The sequence below is a fragment of the Mauremys mutica genome, chromosome 3, assembly GCF_020497125.1.
Source record: "Mauremys mutica isolate MM-2020 ecotype Southern chromosome 3, ASM2049712v1, whole genome shotgun sequence".
Lineage (NCBI taxonomy): Eukaryota > Metazoa > Chordata > Testudines > Geoemydidae > Mauremys > Mauremys mutica.
This window is the reverse complement of record NC_059074.1, coordinates 125,388,313-125,411,193: the sequence shown is the minus strand read 5'-3', so window position 1 is coordinate 125,411,193 and position 22,881 is coordinate 125,388,313. Positions and strand designations below refer to the sequence as shown.

At 42.9% G+C, this 22,881-nt stretch overlaps 1 protein-coding gene across 3 annotated transcripts in view; it reads left to right on the top strand.

The window, feature by feature from the left end:
• RPS6KA2 (ribosomal protein S6 kinase A2) overlaps window positions 1-22,881 on the top strand; it is a 451,617-nt gene that overhangs the window by 403,969 nt on the left and 24,767 nt on the right. For all 3 annotated transcript variants that reach the window (XM_045011087.1, XM_045011086.1, XM_045011088.1), the window contains 2 exons: window positions 9,378-9,508; window positions 11,478-11,603. In XM_045011087.1, the coding sequence (XP_044867022.1) occupies window positions 9,378-9,508; window positions 11,478-11,603 (257 nt within the window). The remainder of the gene's footprint in view (window positions 1-9,377; window positions 9,509-11,477; window positions 11,604-22,881) is intronic.

The window sequence follows — 22,881 nt, the reverse complement described above, 5'->3', positions numbered from 1 at the left end:
GTAACACTTTATTTTGATCACCCCTTTCCACTTCCTAATTTTTTGCTACAGTCAGGCTCTTGAGGGCTGTTGCAGGCCCAGGGAGAGCTGCATCCCCGGTAGGGTACCAGACATTTTTACACCACTATTTGTGCATTTAATTCAGATTTCTGTGGAACCTGGAGGGACATCTGTGAAATGCTGGAAACTTCACAAGCTAGTCTGTTCTTGTGAGGTTTGTGGTCTGGCAGTTAGTTTGAAGAAAGTGAGATACATCTAAATGCTTTTGGGGTTCACACACTGGCCGTTTTATTGGCATGAAAACCACTGTCTGCACAAGTATGCTGATGAACAGAATTACATAATTTATACTACATGTGTTCACAGGTATTTTCTGATAATTAACTGTCAGATTCAATCTGATATTTTGTGCAAAACAGACTTACATGGGGACTCTTTTTTTTTAATTATTTGGCCTGAGCCCCATTTACTTTAAGACCCTCTTCCACTGCCAGGGCACAAGTGATTACAGCACAGGAAGGCATACCAATGCTGGCTTTAATCTATCTAGCACAGATAACAATAGCGGTGAAGTCACGGCAGCACAGACTTCAGCATGGGCTAGCTGCCCCAGGACAGTCCCGCCAGGGAATCTGGGGCGGCTCTAGCTATTTCGCCGCCCCAAGCAGGGCGGCACGCCGCGGGGGGCGCTTTGCCGGTCGCCGGTCCCGCGGCTCCGGTGGACCTCCCGCAGACGTGCTTGCGGAGGGTCCGCTGGTCCCGCGGCTCTGGTGGACCTCCTGCAGGCGTGCCTGCGGTGCCTGCAGGAGGTCCACTGGAGCCGCCTGCTGCCCTCCCGGCGACCGGCAGAGCGCCCCCTCCGGCGTGTGGCCCCAAGCACGTGCTTGGCGTGCTGGGGCCTGGAGCCGCCCCTGGTACATACTCAAGTTGCTAGCCCATGCTGATGCCTGTGCCGCCACATCTTCACTATTCTTGTTACCTTCGGTAGCTAGATTAAAGCTAGTGCAGGTATGCCTACACACGCTACAGTCGCACCTTCATTTGCAGAGTAGATGTATCCTTAGTCTAAATAAGAATCGGGCCCAAAAATTAAAAAATGGGTGTAAATGTGATCTGTTGCCACTTTAAGACCCCCTTACACTTCCAGAGCAGTGTAAAGGGGCAGCCATATAAATAAAAATCAGGCCCATCTACAGTAGTCCTTGTCCCAGCACCATATCTTTGCTAACAAATAGTTTTCCATTGAAATAATTTATTTTGTTAAGAAAAAGAGAAAGAAACGGTGAAAAATCCCATGGTTCCCGTACATCCTATGGGTCTGTTGAAACTGTAAACCAATTAAGCTTCTCTGTTGTGGTTTATTATGTTTACTATGAAGCTTCTGTGTTGTGTGTCATTATGTCACCCTTTTACTGTAATGTAATTTTAGCCTTCTATTCACAATTAATCATCATCATAGCTGTATCTTAATTTAATGTTACTGATTATGTTCTAGCAGTAAGTGGAATTATATTACAGAAGCCTAGTATTTGTATCAGTTACTGTTCAAATTTGTAGTTTCTTGTCATTGATGTGTATCCATTAGGATCCAGGTTATTCCCTGCAATAAAGTGGTGTCTACTTGCTACCTTCCTGCAACATAAATATATAATTTGTCCTAAATGTTTTGTGGACATCAAAAATACTTGGACAAGTGTGATTTTGTGGTAATGGATTTTTGCTGGATAAGTGATTTGTGCAATATAAGGTTGCTTAGAATTAAAGAGTTTCAGATAAATATTTGTGTATGTGAATTTAAAAAGTATAATAAGCATTAGGTATTGTCTGCTTAAATGCAATAGGGTAGGCCAGGAGTAGTCAGTAGGCAGACTGTGGGCCAAATCTGGACCCCCAGGTGCTTTTGAATGGACCCCCAATTTTTTTTATTTACTTATTATCATTATTTTTTTTATTATTTTCTCTGAAGTCTGGACCTTGGCTATATCTTGACCAAGAAATTTGGACCTTGACAAACAATAATTGACTACCCCTGGGGTGGGCTTTGAAGAGTGACACTTTCTAACAACCTATATACAGAGCTGGCTCCAGGCACCAGCATCCCAAGCAGGTGCTTGGGGCGGCAATCTGCAAGGGGCGGCAGTCCCTGTGTTTTTGCCCCCAAGCAGCCCGCCGAATTGCTGCCGCGGATGGCAGGGGCAGTCCATGTGCAGTTAGGGCGGCAGGCATGTTTCCGCGGCCGCAGCAATTCAGCGGCAGCTTCTATGTTCAGCTGTTCACGGTGGCGCAGCTTCAGTCTTCTGGCTGAAGACAGAAGCTGCCGCCGAATTGCCACCGCCGCGGAAACGCTCCTGCCACCCTAATGGCACACGGACTGCCCCCGCGCTGCTTGGGGCGGCGAAAACAGCAGAGCCGGCCCTGCCTATATAATAAAATTATATTACAGAGTTCTTCAAGTGCTCCACTGTGTGAATTCATACGTCAATAATGAAATGAAAAAACAATGTAGTGAAGATTGGACAGGGCCCGCCTCCATTATACTTGTGTCCACCCAATGTTTAGGTAAATTCTTGGCTTTTATGAACACTCTGATCCCCAGATTAATGCGAACGATCCACTGCAGCATACTGTGGTGTCTGATAAAAAGCCAGCTGGCTGTGTACCTACTGCAGGTAGTAGGAGGGGAAGGCATAGGCCCACTCAGAACTAAAGGCCCCCACCCCTTGAGCCAAGGTGGAGGAACCACAAAGCCCAGACCACAACTTAGTTCGAGGGACAAAACAGGAGAATGCAGGGACAGGAGTCAAGCTCATAGGGCCAAAATGAGGGATCCAGAGGGGGACATCAAGCAGAGAATAGCATCCACAACTTCTCCAAGGAATACAAGGAGCCAGTAGACACCACCCAGAGATGTGAAGCAACAAGAGAATGGAAACAGGCCCCACAGTCTTAGAGCAGCCTCTCTACACCCCACCCTGATCAAACTTCTTCCTCCTGGTCTGCTGGATGGCCGTTTTGGCCAGCACCAGGAGGAGAGGTTGACAAGGAGGTCTCACGATTTTGCTGGGCCATGGATGAGGTGTGCAAATACAAGGAGGTATAGGAGAAAGTGCAGCCAGAACCTCTGGAGGAGGCAGAAAAGGGGCTGCAGCCTGACAAACGCTACATAAATGTGTGCCAGGGTCTCCCTCTCGCTGCTTGGCTGTGTAGATCTACACTTGGAAGAGTATATTATACAGAAACTGTCATAATCATAGGATCATTATATGTCTAATGGGGTCAAACAGGAGCATGTTTTGTTGTTTCCTTTCTGTCATGATTCGGACCTGAGAATTATCCACCCTGTCACTAATGACAAACTCAAACAGACAGTGCTATAAAGATGGCCTATATCTTGGTCATGATAATGCTGTTGCTGAGTTTTATTGAGGCTGCCAGAGAGAAATAAAAACAAAGTACAAGCATAACCTGTTATTTTACATTCTGGAAAATATTTATATATCAGTTTTGGCCCCAATAACTTACCATTTGAATAATTTGCTACATCAGAAGTTGTTTTGTGTGGTCTAGGATAGAACAGACAACAAGGAGTCAGGATTCCTGGTTTCTGTTGTGAGCCAGATATCCTGTGTGACTTTGTCACTTCATCTCCGTGTCCGTTTCTCTATCTGTAAAATAAGGATAACAATGCTTACCTCTCAAGTAGTATTGTGAAACTCAGTTAATTGATGTTGTGTAAAGTACTTTGAGATCTTCTTATGAAAGATGCTATAGAAGTGCAAAATGATTTTTTTTTAAAGTTTGAGAGATCAATATGCATTTGAGAGACTCAGTGCAGACAGATTAAAGTCATGGTTTTAGACATACTAGCTAGTTGTGGTCAACTTTTGATGTTGGAAACAAAATAATTAGTGCAGTTGTTGATGAAGAAATTGGCTGTGGATTAGTAGTTCGCTTTTAAGTAGAAAGGCACTGGGGTCATAGAGTTTGGAGCAGGAGCTGAGTTTTCCTAAAGTTCAAGTGTGTTCAGATTTGGTTTTGATTTGGGCCTGTCCCTACACCAAAATGTTCATTCCTACTTTTGTATTAACCAGGCTTGTAAAACTGATGTGATGCATATGCCAGTGCAGCATCTGATTTTGCATGAGGCCTGGTGATTCAGTGTGAGATTTGGAAAGAGAGAACTCTCCAATATGCTGAGAGATGAACAGCCAGCTCAGATAATTTTAACAAACAAACATGATCTTTCTGACGCTCTGGAGATGGGTCTGACTCAGTGTGTTTATTTCTAATTCATGTCAAAGCTAAGAATGATCCCTGATGAAGTACATACCAGATGCAATCTTGGCTGCACTGACCTCTACAGTGTTGGGCAGATCATTTCCTCTTAACATGTTTGTCCTATGCCGGCCTCACGTGGTGTTTAGATGTTGCTTGTAATTATTAGAACTGGGAGCACTGGCTGTTGGGAGTCTGAAAGGACAGGAAACAGGAAGGAGGGGGGAGGAGTTGAGGAGGCGGAGTGAGAGTTACAGAGGGTGGAGCTGCAGCTTGGAAAAGAGGTTTCCACTATAAAAATAAAGTCCCGTTGAAGCTTGTTAGTACCTTGGCTGGTTGATACAACATTTTGGTGACGAGGATGGATCTTCTGCCTCTGAACCCACCTGCACCCTTCCTGCAAAGCCCAGGTGAGCCTCCAATTGCTTTTACTGTCTGGAACCATATGTTTGAGACTTATCTGCTTGCAATCAGTGCTACAGAGATTTCTGAAGTAAGAAAGCGTGCTCTGCTAATCCACTGCCTTGGAGCAGAAGGGCAGCGTATATTTTACACTTTTCCCCTTGCAGATGATAAATATGAGACTGCACTCACTGCTTTAAAGAACTTTATTGTGCCAAAAGTGAATGTAGTAGCTAATCGCTACAGATTTCGCCAGCGTGAGCAAAAACCAGGGGAGACTATAATGCAATATATTGCTTCCCTGAGGAGTCTGATCGTAACTTGTGACTTTGGGAATATGGCAGATGAGATGATTAGAGACTAGCTCATTGAGAAAACAACCATGCTTCATGTAAGAGAACGCTTACTTCTAGAACCACAACTTACACTAAGGGTACGTCCATACTACCCGCCCGGGTCGGCGGGTAGCGATCGACTTCTTGGAGTTCGATATATCGCGTCTCATCTAGATGCGATATATCGAACTCCGAACGTGTTCCCGTCGACTCCGGAACTCCACCACCGTGAACGGCAGTGGCAGAGTCGACGGGGGAGCCGCGGACTTCGATCCCGCGCCGTCAGGACGGGTAAGTACTTCGAACTAAGGTACTTCGAGTTCAGCTACGCTATTCGCGTAGCTGAACTTGCGTACCTTAGTTCGAACTCCCCCCCCCCCCCAGTGTAGATCAGGCCTAAAAAAAGCAATAACCATTGCTACTCAGATTGAGTCAGCTACAGCTGAAGCCAAAATAATGAGCAGAGATACAGAAAGCACAGTCCAGGCTGTGACTCCTTTGCAGAAAAGTTCACTATTGCTGCAGACAAACAATTGCAAAAGTAAAACTAATAAAAAGCCACTGAATCAGCAAATGCAAAATACAGTAAAAGCATGCTTTCGCTGTGGATCCCCACAACACCTTGCAAGCTACACAGGATGGCCAGCAAAAGTAGCTCAGTGCAATCATTGCAAAAGATTGGGCATTTTGCTAAAGTATGTCGCAATAGCCAGTTCAATCAACAGGTGCATGCAGTTACAATACCAGATGTTACTGTGCTGAGTGTAGACAAAACCACTACTGCACGTATTCCAGAACAGATAAAGTGCACTGTAAATGTTTCCGCCATACCCTCAGGCAAATCACACTCTATTCAGTTAATGCTGGACACTGGCTCAGCAGTATCTATACTACCTGATTCCATCTATTTGCATTACTTTAAAGATGTGCCTCTTACTGAACCCAAACTTCAGTTGATGTGCTATTTGAAAAAACATATTCCAGTATATGGCTGCCTGCTGGCAATAGTTACTTTTGCTGATTGCTGTGTAACTGCAGAGTTCTACATTGTCCACAAAGGCACTCCTATCCTTGGCAGAGATTTATTGGCTGCTTTAAATCTCAGGGTAGTTAATGGACGAATTGATCTTCCTGAGCAAAGCACTCTTGCGGTACACACACCAGTTTCAGCTGAGACCCAACACCAGGTTGAGGAGAAACTCGGCTGTGCTTATGGGTTTATGCATAAAGTTAAAATGTGGAATAATGTGATGCCTGTACGACAGAAGTTACGGCCAGGGATGGACTCTCAAACTGAAGCACTCATAAAATCCTGTGTCACTTGCCAAATGCATGATAAGACAGCAGTGACATGTACCCCTCCATTACAGCCTGTTCCTCTTCCTAAATCTGCATGGGAAAAAGTGGTGATTGACATTGTAGGACCCTTTGATACTACTCCAATCGACTGTTGTTATGCCATCACTTTAATAGACTATTTCAGTAAATGGCCTGAGGTAGCGTTTACATCGCAAATTTCTTCTGCTGCAATAATTAAGTTCCTCTTCAGTTTTTAGCAGGGAAGCTAACCCCAAAGAACTGGTTTCACATAATGCTAGTGAATTTACTTCCCTGGAGTTTGAAACTTTTCTAGCAGAGAGGAACATTTTACACAGAAGTTCATCCCTATATTACCCTCAAGCCAATGGGGAAATTGATCAGTTTAACAGAAGTTTGAAAGAGAATTTGCAAACAGCTGAACTGGAAGGGCGACTGTGGATACTCTTCACTACTAATTTCTTGCAAGCACACCGGGCTACACGACATGCCACAACGCAAAGATCACCCGCAGAGTTACTGCATGGGAAACAGATGAATACTAAACTGAACATTGCTGGATTGTTAAAAGCATGACCTGATGCCCCAAATGAGGATGATGTAAGAAAAACAGTTGAACAGAACCAAGCAAAGTATAAGGCTTTCACAGACAAGCGGCGGATACTAAGGAACCAAAGTTTGAGTGTGGTTCCTTCGTTAGAATACGAAAACCTGGAATTTTACGCAAAGGGGACCATAAATTCACAGCGCCTCTTAAAATCATAGAGAAGAAGGGACCTTACACCTTTCTACTTTCTGATGGGCCGGTATGGAATGCTTCTTGTCTTGCACCTGCCTATGCACCAAGAGGAAATTATGCCAACACCCAGTCTGCATTGGATGACTTCACTGTAGAACCAACACAACAAGAAATTGCACTGGAACCAGGGCTTGAGAGACAGCTTGTCAGATCCAAACAACCACCTGCCTGAACTAGTGACTATGTTATGTAGTATCTACAGTGTTTGCAGTGTAATATTTCTGCCAACAGTATAGTGTCTTGTTTCATATTTGTTCCTGTGGTTAGAATAATGTTTATTTTATTTGGGAAAGTTTCTTAGAGAGGAGGGAATGTGGTGTTTAGATGTTGCTTGTGATTATTAGAACTGGGAGCACTGGCTGTCGGGAGTCTGAAAGGACAGGAAACAGGAAGGAGGAGGGAGGAGTTGAGGAGGCAGAGTGAGAGTTACAGAGGGTGCAGCTGCAGCTTGGTAAAGAGGTTTCCACTGTAAAAGTAAAGTCCTGTTGAAGCTTGTTAGTACCTTGCCTGGTTGATACAACACCTCAGAAGAACTGTTTAGAGCATCTCTTTCTCTGTTCATTATTCTTACTGCATTTCTAGGGGAAATGTTCAGATTGGGAAATGTTTACCTTGCTGGGTAATTCCAGGGCACTCAGGACCATGAACAACTGTGCATGCCAGGCCCATTGACATCAATTAACATTGCTATTGATGTCAACAGAGGTTGCACGAAATAATCAAGAGTTGTATATCTGGCCCTAGGGGGATGTATGCCCTTTGCTCAGGTGAAACTGAATGTCCTACAAGTTTTCTAACAGGAGATACTTTAGTAAGGAAGGTTTAGCTCCTTAATCTTTTTGTAGAAAAATGCATGCTTTGTAACTGGAGGAAGTATCAGAAAAACAATGAAAGGGCAAAAAATAAGTAGGCTAAAATAGCATGGGTTTTGGAATACCCATCTAGTTAAAATCCAGGGATGGTACCAGTAGATATTACTGAGCCCTGTTATTTGCTTTGTTTAAAAATGTTTGTGTGTTCATTTTAAAAATGATAAATACAATGTAACTCTTATTTTCCTTGCTATGACAGGTCAATTCTTGGGCTGGCTACCAGAGAATGTTGTATGGGTGTGTGACTCAAAGGGCAGAAGGATTTAAACTTTTTAAGACCCAGATCATCCCTTTCCATGGGCTTTACAATGAGAGAGGGTCTTAAGGGAAAGAAATATCCCTGATGATCCTTTCAGAGTAGTTGGTCCAGTTGGTCTATCCAGGGGCAACCCTATATGCTCTCCCTCCCCCCCATCCCCACATGGAATAGGTGACTGCTCCCACCCCTAAACCTGCTAGATTTCAACCAGACCGGGAACCAGCTGTGCAGAGGCACCATACATCTGCCATTGCTCCAGACCTATGGTTTCTCCCCACTGCCCTGACCCAGACAACACATCTCCATTCTTGCTTCTCTACACTCCTTCTGGTTGTGGCAATTCCCAGGTCTCAGGAGCAGGGTTCTGGGGGCAGGGGAGGGAGGAGAAAATAATTCAGTAGAACCTCAATTTTACAAACATCAATCTTACGAATGACCATCTTATATGAACCACTTTTCACAGCTGGGAATAAAGACCCTCAGTAACAATAGTGATGTTGATGAAGAACACATTGACATCCTTTCACATTCCAATGGCTTCAGTGCCTTGGACTGAAGAACAAGAAGAAAGCCAAGCAGTCCACCATCCTCCAACTTATGCACCATACCTACTCTAATTTTAGATGTTCAATTTTATGAACTGTTCAATTTTCTGAATTCAGTTCCCAATTATTTCATAAAATAGGAGTTCTACTGTCCAGCCGTTTCCCTGGGGAATTTCCACAAGGCCAAAGGGAGAGCAGTGCCCCAATCTGCCCACTTCTTCTCCCAGCCTGCCCAGCCCCTTCCCTCTCTGCATGGACCCCAGACATGTGGAGTGCCCTCTATTGTAATGGTGCTGTGGAAACGGCTGTGCAACAAGGGACCGCTGGGCAGGAGAGGGGAGATCCATGCATGGATGTTCCCCTCTGTGTTCAGATACAGGGCAGGAGGAGGTGATCCATGCATATCAGAGTCTTGAGATAATGACGGAGACTGTGAGTGTGTGACTGCTAATTTAGTGAGGCTTGCTGTTGGATGGTAGTGGTGACCTTCATTGCTGCAAATGTTGTACCATTACTCACCTTCTGATCTCTAGATGTCCAACTCATGTAGTCATACCCTTGTTTCTTCTGCAGATTCCCCTGGTGTTCCTCCCAGTGCCAATGCTCATCATCTTTTTAGAGGATTCAGCTTCATTGCATCCAGCTTGGTGCAGGAGCCTTCTCAGCCAGATTTGCACAAAATCACAGTTCATCCAATTGTGCAGGTACTGACACTTTGCATTATACTTCACATTTGATGAGCAGATATATAGCCGCATTGTACATTTTAAACTGCAGCAGTCAATCAGATTATCCATCCCATGTCTATTTACATACAGCCACAGTTTATCCACCCTAGTCTATTTACATACAGCCCTCAGAAGGTGCAAAAAGAGAGAGATTCCAAAGGCTTTTAGTTTTACGTTCAACTTTCCTATTTACTGGCATAAAGAAAATGTGGATCACACAATTTAATTACTGAAACAAAGTGCACTTCTAAATACCCGTACTTCTAAATAGCCTATGAGCTGGCTCATGGGCATACGAATGGCCATACTGGGTCAGACCAGTATCCTGTCTTCCAAAAGTGACTGGTGCCAGATGCTTGAGAGGAAATAAACAGAACAGAGAAATTTATCAAGTGATCCAATCCCTGTCATTGAGTCCCAGCTTCTGATAATCAGAGGTTCAGTGATACCCACAGAATCTGGTGCACATCCCTTACCATCTTGGTTAATAGCCATTGATGGATTTATACTCCATGAACTTATATAATTATTTTAAACCCTGTTGTCGTTTTGGCCTTCACAATATCTCCTGGCAATGAGTTCCATAAGTTAACTGTGCATTCTGTGAAGGCGTACCCTTCCTCATGTTTTTTTTTAAACCTGCTGCCTATTAATTTAATTGGGTGACCCCTGGTTCTTGTGTCATGTGATGGGTTAAATAACACTTCCTTATTCATTTTCTCCCCACCATTCATGATTTTATAGACCTCCATCATATCTTCCCCTTAGTTGTCTCTTTTCTAAAATGAAAAATCCCAATCTTTTTAATCTCTCTTTGTATGAAAGTTGTTCCATCCCCCTAATAATTTTTGATGCCCTTCTCTGTACTTTGTCCAATGCTAATATATGGAAAGAAGGGGGGGCGGGGAAACACTTCAGGGATGTTCCCTCCCGTACATGCCACTACAGTAAATTCCCATCTCAGCCTGTTCATTTACTGCTGTGGGGAAAGGAAGCGGTTTCTTTACCCAGTACCCTCCTCTCTCCTTGGCTCTTTTGGGAATGGCAAAGTGAGTATCAGCTGTGTGTGAGGACGGTTTTTTGCCCACTTACCCACCAGTGCAGATTTGCACGCAAACTAAAAGAACTTCATACACTTGAGTGAATAGCGCTGCGACCACATGAGCATTGCAATCTGGCACACAAGGTATTTTCTGATGCACTTCCTGGGGAGTGCCCCTGCTTATGGTATCATCTTTCATCCCGCTAATATTCTGTGTGATACAGTGTAGTCTATTTTTTATATAGCTTGTTTTGTACAATAGTAGCACAGAACAATTCACAGGCAATTACTGAGGCTGGCCAGAAAACAAGAATTCCATTTTGCAAAAAATTTTGGGGATTCAGCATTAGGCTTCATTTCTCATTGGGCCAAAAATGAGACTTCAAAATTCTCTGTGAAAAACGAAACAGACAGACAGGCAACCTTCAGAATAGCTAATATCTCAGTGGTTAGGGCACTCACCTGGCATGTGGGGGACCTAGATTCAAGTCTCTCTACCTAACCACTATCCTATTGAGTCAGCCTCTCAATCTCTCCTGTTGGAGCTGTTCCACTTTGTATATATACTTAAATATTCATTGGGCCAGAAAGAGAGTGTGATTAATTCCTAATGGGAATTGGATCTCCAAATCCCAAATATGGCTAAAAACATCTCAGGCATTGTTTCTAGATATACAATTGTAGTTTCTAGACACCAATAAGGAAGGGGACACATTTATTTAGAAAGTGGCCACAACTTCACTGAACTGAACTTAAATAATTTCTAAGGACAATGGATCCTTGGTAGATGTTTGGAGAGGGTGAGCTCAGCAGTCCCTTTATTGTCATTGGCCAGGATTCTTCTGTTTTTATGGCTCCATAATGCTTGTCTTTTGATTTCCCTTGTTTTGTCTTTCTCTACAGCAGTTACATGGGAACAATATTCATTTTACAGATGGATATGAGATCAAGGAGGACATAGGTGTTGGCTCCTATTCAGTATGCAAGAGGTGTGTGCATAAAGTAACAGAAGCAGAGTTTGCAGTGAAGGTAAGAAATGATCCTGACAGATACAAATATATGGTCAAGGCTGCTCCATTACATTGGGCATCAATCTGGCCACTGACTCATCTGTTTTTCAGAAGGATTAGATGTTGAGCTTTAAGGTTCATCCTTCTGATTTAACCTCAGCAAATGAAATTGCAGAAGGAAAGGACCTTTCATTCTCATACAGAATATCAATTCAGTCAGGTTTAGATTATTGTTAATCATTTCAGCCACTCTCCCTGCTACCTAGATAATAGATTTGAACAGGATCTAAATTGAAATCGCCCCCAAATGAAGAAAAAAATGTTGTGAAGTATACTCCTTATAAATGCAAACCACCTTTGTTTCTCATTCTCCGTGGTGTATTAAACTATGACACTTCTTTAGTATTATTAGAGAGGTTTGGGAAAAGAAATATGCTGCACTATCATAGGCACCTATGATTAATCAGATTCCTTGCCCCTTCTGTCTCCTTGGCATTCAGACACACTACCAATGCACAAAGGAGACCAATGGAGAGATCCAACAGAGAATCAAAATACTAATTAAATAGACTTCAGTTAGACATGAAAGAAAAAGAAAAGGACTTTACACTTGGTAGAGTAATACTGTGAAAATCATATCACAGTGCACAGCTGCGGCAAAGAAAGCCAGCAAGTTGCAAGGGTGTATAAAAAGGAGATTATTTTCTAATAGGAAATAATGGTCGCTCTGTATAATTCTTTGGTAAGGTCACACCTGGAGTATTAAGTTGCAGCATCTGTTGCCTGTATTAAATAAAGAATACGTAGGTATTAGAGAGAGCAGAAGATGAAAGTCACGGGACTGGCTGATCATATGGAGGGTTTGTCTTTGGAAGGAAAGTTCCAAACATTAAACATGTTTAGCATCCAGAAGAAAAATAGATACTAACAAAAAAGCTCATGTGTCAGAGAAGTAGACAATGACATTTTCTTTCAAAAAGAAAAGGGGATAATGATCCTGTATTATCTAGTGGAAGCTTGTGCATAAATAAACATAAGGTAAAGGTGGATATTTACTTGAAATCAAATTGTGGTATGTAGTTGAGTATGTTTGATGAACTTGCAGTATATGAGTGACTTTAGCAAATTACCTGTCCTCTGAATATTTTCCTTTTGTAAGTTTCAAAATGGATTTGAAACTTAGTTTTGTTATAAATTGTGTTTTTGCAGGTGGGATAGGGAGATGAGAGTTTCATGATAATTGAGTTTGTTGATGTCCTTGTTGAGGTAGCAGTTGATTAAGTACATAATCACAAGCTGAAAAGGAGCGGGGCTTCTGTGTGAACTTGTGAGGTTTTCCATTTAAAGTGAATGGAGAAGTTACAATTTTCCAGTGTCCACTGTTCTTGTCAACAGATGATATTGGGTTGTAGTAGGAATAATTTTACTTTAATGAAATTACATCTGTGCCTGCACAGAAACATGTTTTGAACCAAAAATGTATTTAATATTTTCTTAGTGTTAAATATGTTGATATCTTTGGTAGTAAGCATGAAAACAAAGCTCAAAGGGCTAGATGCCTTTAGGTACTACTAAGATCCTCAAAACCCCTGGTCAGCTGCTATGTAACTCTGTAGGTGCCTGAAGTTCTTTGGCAACTAAATTTCCATTGTTAAAGTCCCCTAGGGATCTAGTTTCTGCCAGCGAGCATACACACAGCCACCTTAATCTAGGTGCTCGGATGTCTATCAGATGCCCAAGCCCCAGTGGGTTCCTCAAATTAGGCGTTTCCGCCACCCTATGGGTCCCAAATCTGGGAGGTGTGCACAGAGCACCCCTAACTCACACAAAAAGGCCAAAGGAGGTGATGGCAGGGTCCCCCCTTATAGTAGCCCAGTGGTTAGGGTACTCACCCGAGACATAGGAAAATCAGGTTCCGTTCTCTCCTCTGCCTGATGTGGAGCAGGGATTTGAACTTGAGTCTACTCACTCTGAAGAGAGTGCCTTGACCTGCAGGATGTTCTGGGGTAGGCCCTCACTCCTTTTTGAAGCGGTTCCAGTTTGTATAAATAATTAAATGGTCCTTGGAGCCAGAAGATTGGAAGCCCCAGTGAGTGCCCCAACCACCAGGCTAGAGAGTCATTCTCACTCTTTCTCTGGCCCAGTGTTAGCACTTAAGAGACTATTCCCCCACAGGACAGTGGGGTCGGCAGCAAAGAAGCTAGGAACATGACTTTGTGGAATCACTGCAGGAAGATATAAATAATGTCACTGAATGAATAATCTCTGCCAATTGCCCAGAGGGGACAACACACCATTCTGCACAGTCCCTGTTGGGACTTATTTACTATTTCTGTGAAGGAAAATAGATTCTCCATAAATTGAGTCAGAGTACTGCAGCCAGAAAATCCACCCAATAAAAGGAACCCCTCCCTAATCCAGAAACAGTATGTTTGTTAAAATGTATGGCATTTCTCCCCTTTTTCCCCACTATTGTTCATCTGCCTTCTCTGTCCACATCATGCAACTAGCTGGGGCCATAGTTATAAAGGTATTTAGGCACCTAAAGATACAAAGAGGAGCCTAGAGGGATTTTTTAAAGCACCTAAGCAGTTTAGGCACCTAATTCTCATTGGCTTTACATAGGCATTAGGGACCTAACTCACTTAGGTGAGCTGGGTTTGTCTATGCAGGGGGGTTGTTATGCACTAACTTTAGTTTGTGCACATTAAAATGACCTGCGTCTACATGACACAATTCTTAGAGTATTAACTGAATTACAATTAGACGTAGGTCTTGTCTGGCAAGCTGGGATGTGACTCTGCTGTGCATTAGCTGTCCCTGTGCACCCTGCTGCTGTGCACTAAGAATTCCCTAAAGTGCAATCCACTCCCGTTTCAAAGCAGGGTAGCTCAGAGCACACTGACAAACTCTCAGTGCGCATCAGCAGGGTCCACATGGGCATTGACTGTGTGGCAGGTGAGTGTGAGGTAGATTTACACCCCTGCTTGCCACAAACTAAATGTTCATGTAGGCAAGCCCAAAAGCTCCTGGTTGCCTAATTCACTTATAAAAATGAGCGTTACGTGCTTTTGAAATTATTCCCTTGGGTCTTTTTTCCACCTCACTTCCAAGTTACAAAAGAATTAAACTAAAATGGTTGCTAGAGGTTTATTGTTTGGTGTGCAGTTTTGCAATATAAATACAGGTAATGTCACTCACTTCTCCGAGATCCCTGGGAAGGCACAGACACAAGGAAAGGAGTTGGAAAAATGATAATTTTACAGATCTCTGCTCTGGTTCAGAGCCTTCAAATATTGACGTGTTTGCCAAGGCAGGTATAGCAGATGTCTTGGGATTTTAAACAGCAAAGGGGATTGGTTTTGTCAAGCACGTTCGCAAGGATTATATTGGTGTATTGTACCAGTGGTGTCAAAGAGTAAATGAAAATCAGGTCAATCTATTTAAGTTATCTCAGTATTAAGAGAAAGTAAGTCACTTAAGTAAAAGGAAAACACTTCAGCGAGTACGTGTGTGTCTGAGGAGGATATTGTACCAAAGAAAAAAACAATTGATATGAAATCCCCGTAACAGATCGAGAGCTTTGTTTCAGAGAAGAAAGGCGACAGCTTTGCTACAACAAGGGAGTTGCAAATCAGACACTGGAAGACATTCCAGAGACTTGATACAAGTCGGCACTCTTGGAGAAAAGTTTTCTTTGTTTAAATACTGTGGCTGATTTTCAGCTTTGATCCCTATATGTAAATAGCAATGAAGATATGGGGCTAGATTCTCAGATGTGTCCATTTTCCACTGGCCAGAGTTGAAGTGAGAATGCAGAGGAGCTGGCTACCTCTCTCTGTTTCTAGGGCATGCTCTAAACTACATAGGTTGGTTCTAGCCCACAGAGGCTGTTACTCTAGTAGAGAATGGCCAAAGCAGAGTATGATCCAGCCATGATCCCATCTGCCCCAAACATGCCACCTTCACCAGAGGCTGCAGATGTGGATGGTACAGGAGCCAGCTATGTTAACTCCATGCCAGCTGTGGACTCTCCCATGCTGAAGGAATCTCCAGCTAGTAAGATCTGATGGCTTTCTGGCCCCTTCTTACTACTGGAGCCAGCCAGAGTGACTGGATCGTGGGAGAGAATCTGGTCAAAAAAGCATAAAGTACAGATGGGCACAAATGAACACCCAAGACCTGAACACCCCAGCACCTTGAGGAAGTTGGTTCTGGAAACTGGATCTGAATGTAATGACTTTATGCTATCTCTATAATGTGCCAAGCCAACAACCTGGCTCCAAACACTCCCCACCTCTGAGCAGGGTCAAATTTTTGATATAGAGAAAAATTTTACAGCCTGGGCCTCTCTCTAGGATAAAATGACATTTACTTTTAGCTTATAACGCTGATAATTAGTAAGCATTCTGTGGATGCATCCACCCCTGTATGTTTTGATATAGGCTGATTTGGGAGAAAGGTGCATTTTATGTAAGCTGTACAGATACAAAACAAATGGAGAAGCAGTGTCTACAAGTACAAATGGAAAGGCAGTGTCTACAAGCCATCAACAGAGAGAAGTTGATAACCCATCAGAGTGATGGGCTATTATTGCAGGGCCCTGTGTAATCAGTCCCCCAAAATACATGTATTTGTGTGCTAATGACACTGAGTGAAGTGGTCTAGCGAAGAAAGCCCAAGTGGTATATATCATAATTAACCTTTGCTTCTCTTCTCCTTTCCATTAATGCTCATAGTTGTAATTTGCTGGTTTTCAAATGCTTGACCTAAGTAGACGTGAAAGCATATTAGTCTGAAGGCTAGAGAGTACTCAATAAAATGTAGCTCATTGCACAATATTCTCCTCATAACCTGCAGCTATATCAGGAGTTTATTATTAAGTGCAGAAAGCACTGAATAACTACCAAGATAAATTTAGCCTTCCAACACTGTCTGGCAGGCTGATGCATTTGTGTGATGTTCTTGTAAGGAAACAAGAATTTGTATGTCTTTGTTTATTGAAGCAAAAAAAGGAAAAAATTCTGCCCTGAGGTCCTCAAGTCTGATTGATTGTTGAGGTGTCTGTATTATTTGGACTGCTTTGCCTGGCTGCTCGCTCTCTCTGAAAATGGGAGTCATCTGTCTGAAATGAAGCAGATTGTAAACTTTTCAGGGGAGAGACCATGTTTATGTGTATCTGTCCGCGAGGCACCCACCACACTTGTGGGCATGGAATAAATAAATTGCCCATTAGGAAGTGTAATGAGAATTTCAATGGAAAATCTCAGGTTTGTTGTATCCTTTGGCCCCAATCTTGCCAGCTCCTAGAAGCAAGTGCCCACACATAGCCCCCCTGATTTCAGACGTCCATTTCAGGCCACTGCCTCCGGCAGTGCCCCCTAGTCCATCCTCAGCCCCTTCCGGGGTGGGGGATAACAGCAGTCTTTCTCTGCTCCCCAGCCACAGTGGTCAACCACACCCCAAAGTCTAATCCCTTGTGTCAGGGGTCTGGTGCAGTCCGCTACTGCCATGTCCAATGGCTGGGTGTACGTGCAAGGGGGAAGGGGGGAACCAGGCCCGCCTTCCCCACTGGCTCCCGACACAGGGACCCTTTGGCGGCAGCCTTCCTGCCCTCCTCCTCTCCCCTTGTGCATCTCTCTCCCAGGGCCGCTTCCCCTTTGGCCCCTTTGCACTGGCTAGGCCCTTCCCTCAGGACCTGCAGCCTGGCAGGTAGCGGGCTGGAGTGCCCTTTGGCTCCCCTGAGCCTGCCCAGCACTGCGCTGTCCCAGGTGCTAGTCTCCTCATGCAGGAGACAGAGCTTTACCCTTTGGAGGCCTGGGAGAGACTGCCTGCTCTGCTCCTAGGCAGCCTTTATATAGGGCCTAGCCTGGCCCTGATTGGCTGGCTCTAATCTCGGCCCTGACTGGCTCTCAGTATGCCCTTCCTTGATTGGCTGCCGGCCTGTGCAGCCGCTCTGGCCTACTCTAGCCCCACCACATGCCATAATTGCCATTATGGAGGATAATGCTATGACAGGAACTGTTTGTGGGAGAACAGTGGCAGAGGGCAATGGAATCACCAGAAACATACATAATTTCAAATTTCTGTGTGTCTTAGCGTTGTGGCATGACATACGGTTTGAAATAAATGTTGTAAGCAAGAGACTCCAAGGCGTTGACCTTGATATATCTGGAGCAATGGAACAACTGGACAAAGCATAGTTATACCTACAGTCTTACCAGTCAGATGAGGGTTTTCAAAACGTTGTGAAGAGTGCACAGAAGTTGGCAGAGGAACTTCACACTGAAGCTATTTTCCCACCAATTCAAGAATACAAGAGTCACCGAAGAAGACATTTTGATTACGAGGCACGGGATAATCCCATAAGAGACCCCAAACAACAATTCAAAGTTGAATTCTTTAACCAGGTGCTAGATTGTGCAATACAGTCAGTTGAAGAATGTTTCATGCAGCTCAAGGAATACAGCAGCATATTTGGGATATTGTATGATATTCCAAAACTCCTCACTATACCTGAAGAAGACCTACACCAGCAATGCAGGGCACTAGAGACAGTGTTGACACACGATGACATGTGCAATATTGATGCGAGGGATTTAGGTGATGAACTGAAAGCCCTTTCAAGATACATTTCTGCAGGATCAACTCCAAGGGCTGTTCTGGAATATATGTGCACAAATAAGGTGATCACCCTCTTTCCAAATGCGTTTGTTGCTCTGCGCATACTTCTAACACTTCCTGTAACAGTTGTCAGTGGAGAATGCAGCTTCTCCCAGCTGAAGTTGATAAAAACACATCTATGCTCCACAATGGCACAGGAGAGGCTGGTCGGCCTTGCAACCATCTCAACAGAGCATGAGCTAGCCCAGACTGTGGACCTTCAGGAAGCAGTTCAAATCTTTGCAACCAGGAAGGCACGGAAAGCACCACTTTGATTATTCAAACAGATAAACATGCCAGTGTTTACTGTGCAGACAAGAAAAGTTACATTTGCTGTTCAGGCATTTGAAAGTTAAGTGTTACTTAAAAATTTTGAACAAGGCATTTTAAGTTGTTAGTTCTCCTTTATTGGGGTAAGTAGCACAGCAGTACCATGAGAAGAGTAGAACAGGAAGAAGGCAGAATTGAGACCTTTCAAAGTTTTGGCCCAAGCAAGGGGGAATGGGGGCATCATTTGAGCTCCCTGTCTCAGGTGCCAAAATGTTGTGGGCCGGCCCTGCATATAGGCCCTGATTCAGCAAGATGATTAAGGTTCATGCTGAATTGGGGCCATAATGAACAATTTTACCACAATTTCATGTGGTAATATATACAGTATAATTTACATGCCATCCTCATTTTGTGAGATTTGTGTTCTACTCACAAGAAAACAGCTGCAAAAATTCACTCATTCTCATTCTTCTAATTGTTTTAATTTGAGTACACACAGAAATTTCTGCCAGTTACTACAGGCTTGGAAATGAAGGCTGTCCTCTGAGAAGGCAAAAGTAAATTGAGGCAGGATCAATGGACCTGAGTGGAAAAGGGATCTGTGGACAATACAGTTTGGATCCAAGGGCTTATGGGAGCACTACCAGTAAGACCTGGAGTTCACCACGAGCACTTGGGAGTAGAAGGCAGTATTGGCAGGGCAAGGAAATAGGAATGCCATGAGCAGTTTTGTAAGGGGGAGGTTTATTAGTTGCAGTGAGCCCTTTGGTTTGCTGGTGACCCTTCGGATGTATTGGATCCAGGCCACATTTAGTGTTAGTGGACCACTGGAGGAGTATATGAATATATGTGTGTTGCCCATGACTTCATTTGATGGCATTGGGGTTCTGTTTTGGTTATCAATTAAGAAGATGTCAGATAATTCAGCTCAATAGGTTTATTAAACATAGAGAAATCAGCACAGAGAGGTTCATACTTTACCAACTCAGGAAACAGGCTTGCAGCAATCACACCTTACATCTTTTATCTGTGTCTGTCCAAAAGTACGAACTTCATTTGACTTATGTTTATAGTGCACTTGTTTACGACAGAAAATGCACCTTACTCTTGTTGCCTTGTCTAGTTTCATACTTGTTTTTCAAGGCACAAAGACTTCTGCACCAAACATACACAGTAACATTCCAAGGGTTACTAGACTGAAGAGTAGAAATTGTATTAGACTATAGAGACATTAACTATTTTGTACTAATGGTGCCCAACACACGATGCATATATAAAACTCCTTAACAGAATATGCATATTATTTCTGACCAATTTTTCACATACAAAGAATAAATGTTAGAACAGTTTAATTATTAGTTGTTTTCCACAATAAAGCTTAGCATGGGTACAAAGCTTTCTGGGAATGCAGTTACACAATTTAGCATAAATGCAAAGCATTCTGGATCATAGATGATATTGGCTAACAGTGTGCAGTGTGGAGAGGATAACATTTTCAATGTAAACTGGACCCTTTTTGAGAGAGGAAATATCAGATAGTAGTTTTCCTACAATTTAATAGGATCATCTCTCTCTTTTCCCAGCTGGCCTGCCAAGTACCTGAATATTTTGGATGGAATTTGGTCTTTAGCAGTTCTATTTTTTCTTTGAGACCAGGAAGTTTTTTGTTTCATGTGTTTGGATTCTATGCTACTTTAAGAATTTTCTTCTTGTATCAAAAAGAGTTGGCTCTTACATAGCATCCATAGAGCTTTATAAAGGAGGGTAAGTATTATTATCCCTATTCTACAGATGGGGAAACTGAACCTAAGAGAGGTAATGTGGTCACAGAGTAAGACCATGGTAGAACAGACAGTGGAGCCCGGGTCTCCTGACTCCCATTCCAGAGTCCTCTCCACTGAACCTCCCAGCCTCTAGGGGGTCTCTCTATAAAACGTCCTTTCCTACTGCACAAGGCAGGGCTCTGTGGCTGAATTAGTTTGTGTTTGTACATTGCTTGGAAAAGAGAAAGCACCAAACCAGTGCTAAGTCATAGGGCTATCAATGCAGGCTAAAGTTGTAAACACAGAGTCAGCAAGTTGTGGAAATAACTGGATATGTTCTGTGTGCAGAGAGCTTTACGCTCCACCCACACAGATTGTTCTGATGAGCATTTTTTTTACTGCTAATTAAATCTGTTTTTAAAAATATTCATTCCACTATTTTTCTGAAAGGTTTAACCATGAGGTGGGTGAACCCCTGGAACTGATCAAACCTAACAGCAGAGCACATTGTCCCCCCAGAAACTATTAGACTTGGACTAGTTCTCCTCTGAGACATCTTAAATGTAAAATTATACCATGTCCTTTTAAATATTAGCCCTTCTGAAGTGATTCTCATCCAGCCTGAGTAACTTGAAATCAAAAGGAACCAAACTGAAACAAATGCTTGACATAAATAGGACTTATTTTTAGAAAGAAAGATGATTGAAATGGAAACCAGCAGCAAAGTTCTATCTTTGTGTCACTTCTCTTTGAATTTAATATTACAGATGAACCAGCCAGTTTAAAATCTCTGCACATGCTCTTACGCCTCTTTTCTTCAAAAGTGATGTTTATCCTATCTATAGTTAAAGGAACCATTTGATCAGGGTGACGTGAATATTAAATGTGCCATAGATATGAGGTATACATAGTGTGTTCAAACCCATGGAATTCATTTTCTTTTTTATTCCCCCATTTAAAGCACTTATAAATCATATAATATGGTACTGTGACATACAACTGTGTTAAATGTGATTAACCCATCCACCCCAACAGGCTTCTTAAGAATACTTCAAAGCACATTATACAAGATAAAGCAGCTTTAAGCAGCGACAATGTGAATATTCTCCTCCTTCCCTATGCTTTCTCTGCACAGCTGGCATCTTTTCCCTGATGCTAATCAAAGGGAGGTATTTATGGTCCCTCCTTCCAAGCTCTAACGTTTAACCATTTCAGTGCTATATAATACACCTGTAGTGCTCCCTCGGAATCTGGTACATCTCTTTGCATGTGCCAGTTTTCCGACTGAATGTCTGCATTTGAAAGAGTCTTGCCATGGTAGTGGCACAGCTGGGGTTAAATCACAGTGCCACCTCCAGAAATGTTTAGTTAGATCTGTCTCAAGAAATAAGAGTGGCAGAACTGGCTACCATTTTTTTATCTAGAATTTATAGTTCTGATCTTGTAAGCCCTCCATGCATAGAATTCCTTTCTGACAAGTACGGACTAACAAGCCCATGCAAGTTCTACATGCAGAAGACTTATAAGACTGGGGCACATTGTTAATTAGGATTGAGATAATGTTTGTTTCATACTTGCCCTTGCTTCCTAACCTAGATAAGGTAGAAGGGTTCAGTATTATTTTTTAGTTGGGGTCCTCTGTTTTAAAAGTTCATGAGGCCTATGCCCTAAATTCCTCCTGGAAGGAAATATACCTGTCTTCGGCTCGTCAGTAAAATACATGAAGCTTGTATTAGTCAAAGAGTAAGAGACACCGTATACCAATCTGCACTGAACCCACTCTGCTCAGGAAATGCTTCATCCAGAATTAAGACAGATGAGCTTTTCAGCAACCCCTGTGTGTTTGGCACATGGAGAAAAATCTATTTAGAATGGCTGTGTGGCTCACTTCCTTAAGTTTCTAAAGTACAATAGTTAACCCTTCTGCTTTTTTTAGCGTTGATTTGCAAAAGCACCACAGAGCTTTTAGTATGTTCTCAGCTGAACTACTGATACGTTGTGATAGCTTTCTGGGTTAGTGTTGTTCACCACAAAAAACACAGAGAGAAATACCAATAGAGGCACGTTTTTGCATTATTCCAAACCTCAGCACTGGAAACAGACAATAGAAGTCTCTTACTTTAACACTGGTGTGTATGCTCATGCCTGTGAGTGTTTGTGTGTGTTTACTTGAGTGAAAGTCACAATTAAGGTTTAGAGAAAAAAGTTCATCCCTGGCACACAAAGAGTGGAAAGGGCTCGTGGGGCCTCATTTGGGGCGGGGTAGAGAAAGAGCAGACTCACTGCACAAGAAATATGGTCTCAAAGGAAATGCAAAATGATCAGGGTGAGGGTTGGTCTATGTTAGCAGAGGGAAAGTCTAAGGACATGTCTACACTGGATGGGGGGGTTAAACTGGATTAAGTCAAATTAATCTGGTTTGAAAACACTTGTGTGCATGACACAAACACCACATTTATCATGAACTCGGGACTCTTCTTTCAGTTAACTAACTTTGCTGGAGGAATCAGCCCTCCACTATCATCTGCTTGGTGTCCTCTGACTGGAATTTGTCTGGCTTCCTCTTTGCATGCCACAACATGCAGGGAGAAAAATCCCAGA